The 6,781-nt window shown below is 48.1% G+C and overlaps 1 protein-coding gene across 1 annotated transcript in view; it reads right to left on the bottom strand.

Annotated features, from left to right (window-relative positions):
• LOC104466173 (keratin, type II cytoskeletal 5-like) overlaps positions 1–3,301 on the bottom strand; it is a 4,940-nt gene extending 1,639 nt beyond the window's left edge. The window contains exons 1-5 of the mRNA XM_010079518.1: positions 2,633–3,301; positions 1,590–1,810; positions 953–1,013; positions 340–435; positions 33–197 (exon numbers count right to left, since the gene is read on the bottom strand). Of these exons, the coding sequence (XP_010077820.1) occupies positions 33–197; positions 340–435; positions 953–1,013; positions 1,590–1,810; positions 2,633–3,301 (1,212 nt within the window). The remainder of the gene's footprint in view (positions 1–32; positions 198–339; positions 436–952; positions 1,014–1,589; positions 1,811–2,632) is intronic.
• Positions 3,302–6,781: the final 3,480 nt, after the last annotated feature.

The raw sequence follows: 6,781 nt of genomic DNA, 5'->3' as shown, positions 1-6,781 counted from the left end.
AATGCATCCGTGCTATCTACGGGTCTGTTCACCTTGGTTTGGTACCAAGCCTCTGCCTCTGCCCGGCTTCTGTTAGCGATGTCTTCATACTGAGCTTTGACTTCGGCTATGATGCTGCTGAGGTCCAGGTCCCGGTTGTTGTCCATCGACAGAATGACAGCGGTGTCGGACACTTGTGCGCTGAGCTGAGCCAGCTCCTGCGAGGAAGCACACGGGATCCCGGCCAGCTGCACTTACCTTTTCAAATGCCATGAACGATGGCAGTTCTGGACCTCCAACAACAGGTTGTTGACCCTGTCCAACAACAGGACAGGAATCAGGGGAGGAGGGTGTCTGTACCGCATCGTAGAGGGCTCGGAGGAAACTGAGTTCATCGGTCAGGGCGTCCACCTTCGCCTCCAGCTCCACCTTATTCATGTAAGCAGCATCCACATCCTGGAAAAAAGCAACCAGGGGGACATCTGCAGCACCTGGCATCTCTTCTTTAGCCAAGAACTGGCCAAGCCTGGGGGTGAGGCTGCATCCACTTCCACTGCTGGAGAAGCCATGCTTGGCACATCCCCTGAGCAGAGCACCAAGAGGGCATCTCTTGGCCAAAAGAAGGGCTGTGTGTGACTTTGTCAGCGGGTAAGGAGGGGGGTGCCTTGGTACCTGGGGTTCCCGGCACTATGGACCATCGTTGTTTCTACATGGTCTGTTTTGCCCAGGCGAGCATGTGTGTATGGTGTGGAACAGGAGCGGGGCAAGAACTTCAATCCTTCAAGCCCCTCCATTCCTTTCCCCCAAAACCACAACCCAAATGACAGGTTTTAAAGGATAAGGAAGCAGCTCCATGAGATATCCCATCCTTCAGGGGTATCCTGACATTCCTGACAATCCTGCACAGGACATTCCCAGCCTGTGCAACGGTCAGGGTTAGCTCAGTAGCCGTAACACCTCCTGTCTCACCCACCTTCTTTAGCATCACGAACTCATTCTCTGCTGCTGTGCGTCGGTTGATTTCCTCTTCATATCTGCAGGGACAAAGGGAAGGACGTGCTGGGTCATACCTCGGTAAGCAGAAAAGTTGTGCAGGTAGGACTGCGAGGTTATCTGGGCTGGGTTTCCAAATCAACCTCCTGGAAACTGCCCAGCTCAAGTTTGTGAGAATCCTGTTTCTCAAAGGATGGAAATGACATTTTGACATAGTGCAGATGGAACAAGGAGGGTAAAACTGGTTTAGATTATTTTCCTTTGCAAGTGTCATCACAAGTTGTTGTGTCCTGGCCGAATCTGCATTTTCTGTTTGGAAAAATGTCGAAAAACTTTCTGCTGCTGTCAAGGAAGATGTGTTCTGCAGGGAGACACACCTCACAGGAGTGGTATCGTAGAGGGGGATTAGTTAGGTACTATGTTATGAGCTAGAGCACAGACTACAGATACTTTGTTCCCCTTTCCTGTAGAAAGCTTGATGAATATCTCAGGCTAGATGTTTGACTTTCAGAAAGATAAATTTAAGTGAGATTCATCCTACTGCCTAATGCTAAGCTGAACCCTTTGCATCCCGTTTCACCCCAGGGTGCCTGGATGTGCCGCTAACAGGCACTCACTTGTTCTTGAAGTCCTCAACGATGTCTTGCATGTTCTTCAGCTCCCCGTCCATGCGTCCTCTCTCGTTGAGCAGGTTGGCCAGCTGCCGTTTCAAGTTGTTGATGTAAGCCTCAAACAGTGGGTCCAGGTTACTTTTGCCTGAGTTGTTTTTTTGGCCCTGCTCCTGCAGGAGGGTCCATTTGGTCTCAAGAACTTTGTTCTGCTGCTCCAGGAAGCGAACCTGGGCATTGGGAAGCAGAAGAGGCTTAGAAGAAGATACCTGTGAGCATGCTGATGGCCAATAATCAGTAAGTGGGACCGATGCGTAGCACAAACCAAGGAAATCCCAAACCAAGAGTATTAAATCCGGCTGAGAATATCCTCCAAATTATCTAGGGCTGTGTTGGTCCATCCAGTAGCTCAGCAAATCTGCCCTCAGTGGACAGTTCTCTTTAGGGAAAATTTAATTTAGCAAGCCAATGAGCAATCATTAGAAAAATGTAGGTTCAGCTCTTTCATCACTTGCTTTCTTTAACATCCTTTGGTTTGTCTTTCTTTGTAAGAGATATTTATCTTGCTTTATTAAACCTAAGATCTGAGCACTACAGGTTAAAAGACAAGCACTTAATTGCATTTCCTTTTGCTCATATGTGCGACGTATTTACCCAAGTAAAAGCCAAGGAAGGACTTAAGTTGAGTCAATATACAAAGGACTTTAGCTTGCAGGCAAGAAAGCAACAAGGACTGACACATCTGCTGGGATTCCCTACAGAGAGAGCTGGGTTAAACAGCTAGGTCTGGACCTGACACTAGCTTACTCCGTGCCAGTTAATATATCTTATTTCTCAGGCACAAAACCTGGTTCTAATCCTCTTATTACTAGTTTCTAGTCTAGTTTTCTGCCTTGTAACTGTTTAGAAGAATGTTCTTTTTCGATTACTTTAATGAAGACATGCAGATAGGAAATACACAGTAGACTGTACAATGAAGTCATATTTTTGTATCTACAAGACTGTCACGCTCCCTCTCTATCATGATTCCACAGCACTTGATGAAGTCTCACCTTGTCAATGAAAGAAGCAAACTTGTTGTTGAGGGTCTTGATTTGCTCCTTCTCATCTTTTCGCACCTGATGGATGTTTGGATCTATCTCCAGGTTCAGCGGTGCCAGGAGGCTCTGGTTGACAGTCACTTCTTGGATTGTACCAGCTCCAGGTGGGACACCACCAAATCCCGCTGGGTTCCTGCCAGCACCCAGCCCTCCGCTGAATCCTCCCAGGCCCCCTACTCCACCAAAGCCAAACCCTCCACCACCTCCCTGTCCACCACCAAAGCCAAGCCCACCAGCACCTCCACCAAGGCCATAGCCACCACCTCCACCACCGAGACCAAGTCCGAGACTGCCACCAGCTCCACCACCACCAAGTCCATAGCCGCCACCACCTCCCAGGCCAGAGCCACCTCCAGCTCCACTCCCAAAAGCAGCTCGGTAGCTGCTTCCGACACCGATGGATATCCTCTTGCTACCACCAAGATTGTAGAGGCTCCTGCTGCCAAAACCACCGCCACCACCTCCTCCAATGAGCCTTCCAACACCACCTCCACTTCCTCCAGATCGTGCCGCGGATATCGAACTGAAGCCAGCCCTGTTGCCACTCGGGATAATAGCTGAGGCAGTGCTGTAGGATCTGCCCCCACCTCCCGCTCTCATGCTGTACATTTGCCGGTTCATTGTGGCAGGAGACAACAGCCCAGCACTGGTGAGAAGCAGCAGACTGAGGGAGTGCAGCTCTCTGGTGGAAGGGAGTGCGGGACGCCCTTTTTATCCCTCTGGGGAGCTGGGCTTGGTTGCATGGAAGTCCAGTGATCAATTTAGTGCCTTCACGGTTTTGACGTGCCAGGCAGCCAGGTGTCTTACTGAAACTTGTTGAGCACTGATTGCACTCAAACACACCTATCGGAGCCGGTGCAAATCTGCTCAGCTAGAAGAGTTATCTAACTCCCTGATTTTTGGCAGGGAGAGCTCAACCTTTGTGCAAAGCCTTTGTATGCTTGCAGAGATGTATTATTTCATTTCCTAGCTGGGAAGCAAAAGAAAATAATTTTAAAAGGGTGAGAAAGGAAGAATAGCTACCCGGATACCCCTGTGATACTAATAAGATGCAGTAGATCAGTATAGAGCTTAGTGGAGAGCCCTCAGAATTAACTTGGGTGAAAGGCAGTGAGAATAAAATGTCTAAATCTGAGCAAAATTTTTCATGGGGCTCCTTCACCTGAAGGCAGAGTGTGGGTTGATGTTCATGAAGCCTGACATCTCTTTCAGGGCTCTCATTTATCCAGTCTGCCTGTTCGCACTAGCTAGGCAGAGACCGTCTTTCTGAGCCGGCTAGCCCGAAGAGGTCCTGATCCATTATTTTCCTCTGAGGCACTATATTTCAACGTCCTCTGAGGCACTATCTTTCAAATTCTGGCCATTTGGTATTAGGTATTTGGTCTATGGCAGGTTTCTTAGGCCTCCTTTCTAGAGATATTGGCATCTCCAGAGGACAACTCCATCCTACCCAGAGATTGCCATTGTAATGTCTCCAGCCAACTGATGATGCCATCGATGCATTTTCATCTTGATCGAAAAAGCATTTCAATGAAAGAGGCAGATTTTCTGAAAAACACTTTGCCCAGCTTTGTGGAGCGGTATTATTTACATGTTAACATTACGACGTAATCAGTCTTGAGTTTCTATCTCTTTGCAGCTGTGATTTCTTTTAAAGACCTTTGTACCTTTCCATTGGTAAAAGCAAACATTTAACCAGCATGAAAAATACTCCCACAAATTCTCCTTATTTTGCTTCCCGGAGAGTCCTTGGGAAAAAGAGCAACTTCTAGAGGGTATGGTGACATTTTCTGGCATCTCAGACTTTGTGGAACTGTGGAGTATTTTATACTTCATGTTTAAGAGCTCAGTTTGTTTTCAGCGTGTTGCTGTCCTGGTGGCATTGCCCATGCTGTACGCATGACTGGAGCTTAAACATATTTGTCGGACAGGACTCTACATGCCCTTCAAACTACATTCATGTACGCCAGTGCTACAAAACCATTAAGTACGAGCTAAAATCCCACTGGCATCTCTGGAAGAAAAATTAAGCCGGTGCTTCGTGTTCTGCCAAATACAGAAGACCAAATATCTGATTATCCCCAGAGAAATGCTGTCAGGCAGGCTCAAACCAGGAGAGTTGGGTCACTCAAACAGAATTTCCCATTGCAGTGTGAAATTCCCAGTTGGTACAGGTCGACTTGCTTCTCTTTGGAAAATGTTGGGCTGAATCTGCCTGGGATGTCACTTGAAATTCATAAACATCTATTGCCTTGATTATTTGCATAAAATTCAAAGCCCGGGTGCGATGGGAAAATGAGACTGTCTTCATGCTTTCTTGACCCCAGTAAAGGGAGATTGTCCTGAAGCTGACAAACGGGTTCAGATCAGATATTAGAGCTGAATGAATATAATGGGATTAAAGGTGGGGCTGCCAACAAGAAAGAGGGAATTGTCATTTTAGGCTCCCACACTCTTCTTCCTTCAGCCCACTCTCCACAAGGTATGCGAGCAATGCAAAGGTTTGGTGAAAAATGCACCATTTCTTTACCGGACTGGTTTATCGTGTGGATGAGCTGAGGTTTGTGGGCTCCGTACCCAGAGGCAGATGTGGCTTTTTGGTTCTGTCAGTTTGGATCAACTCTACTAGACTCTTGGATCAACTCTACTAGACTCTGTCGATCTACCAAGGGGGCATGTCCAGAGTGACACTAAGCAGGATTTAGCTTCCAAAATGCTCCAAAAAGTATGGTCCCGGCCTTTTTTCTCTCCAAAATAGCCCAATCTACAGGAGTATCTTCAAGCAGACAGCAGAAAACATGGGTTTTGCAATACTCAAGGGTTAAGAAGGGCTGGGATGATTAAAGGTATTCTCCCAGTAACGCAAGGGCTGCTGGGCTGCTTTGGTACCCTGGGGAGCCAGCTGGTTTTTGGTGTGCAGCGATTGTTTTGCAGGGAGGTGATCAACATAAATTATGAGCTGTTGGGGCAGTGGAAGCTTGTTGTTTGGGTGTTTCTACTTGTTATTTACATACAAATGAGATGAAGTCCGAGTTGTATGCATTGAGACAGAAAAGATGAAGATAACCCTTTTGAAAAACATCCTCTTCAGGTGGGTGGGTTTTGCCTTTTCAGCAAGGGCTGATCCATTTGGCTTTCACCACCTTCCCAGCCCAGACAGTGTTGCTAAGGCATGTCGTTAATTAAAAAATAATTAGTGATCTGCTCCCTGCTGATGATGTCCAATAAACCATCTTGCTTTCCATCAGAAAAGCACTGTGGATATGGGGAGCCTCAATCCACCACATTTGGCACAGCCTCTGCGCTGGGAGAGAAGCAGAGGAAGATGCTCAAGCCACGGTGGATCCTTCACCGTCATGCTGGTGTGGACAGACCGAGCCTGGCCGGGTGGTTGGACTCATCCTCCAACTGTGGAGAGGTTGGGACAGACAAGCCATGAGTCAGCAGGGAAGTCTAGGAAGTGATGTGGGACGTTGGGGAATAAATTACACCGCCCGGTCCTCGGTGTACCTTTCATGGGGTAAATTAACCTGCCCACGCCACGCGCTGCTTCCAGACTGGGTGAGGAGAGACAGATTTCTCCAAAGGGCAATTCTGAGCAAAGCTTTCTCAGGGGCTTTCGGCTGCACCCAGGCGAGCTGTGGGAGGGAAGAAGCCCGCAGGGCCGGCTGGTTTTCATAGAATCGTAAAACGGTTTGGGTTGGAAGGGACCTTAAAGATCATCTAGTTCCAGCCTTGTTTTCCTGGCATCCATCTGTGGTTCTGGCCATGACGAGTGCCACCATGGCAAGCCCTTCCCAAAAAGTTATAGAGACCTGTCAGTGGGTCACTGTCCCTTGGAAAATGGGGACCCACGTAGAGAAAAGGGAGGGGGCAACCTGATCTCACCTAAATCCTGATCTACTAAGATGATGGGAGAGGGTTTTCCCCTCCCTGAAAGGGGATGTTGATGGGGGATGTCCAAGCACATCCTACAGCCCTGTGTAGGTTCGTGTGTTCTAAAGAAGGTCACCCCACCTCCTTCTTCTTCTCTGGGGAGGAAAGGCCCTGATACCGCGTTTTGGGAAGGTACGCTTTCCTATTGCTTTGTTTTACAATTAG

Source organism: Pterocles gutturalis, unplaced genomic scaffold (assembly GCF_000699245.1).
Source record: "Pterocles gutturalis isolate BGI_N339 unplaced genomic scaffold, ASM69924v1 scaffold10116, whole genome shotgun sequence".
Lineage (NCBI taxonomy): Eukaryota > Metazoa > Chordata > Aves > Pterocliformes > Pteroclidae > Pterocles > Pterocles gutturalis.
The sequence above is the reverse complement of the archived record's forward strand: the minus strand, read 5'-3'. Positions and strand labels throughout refer to the sequence as shown.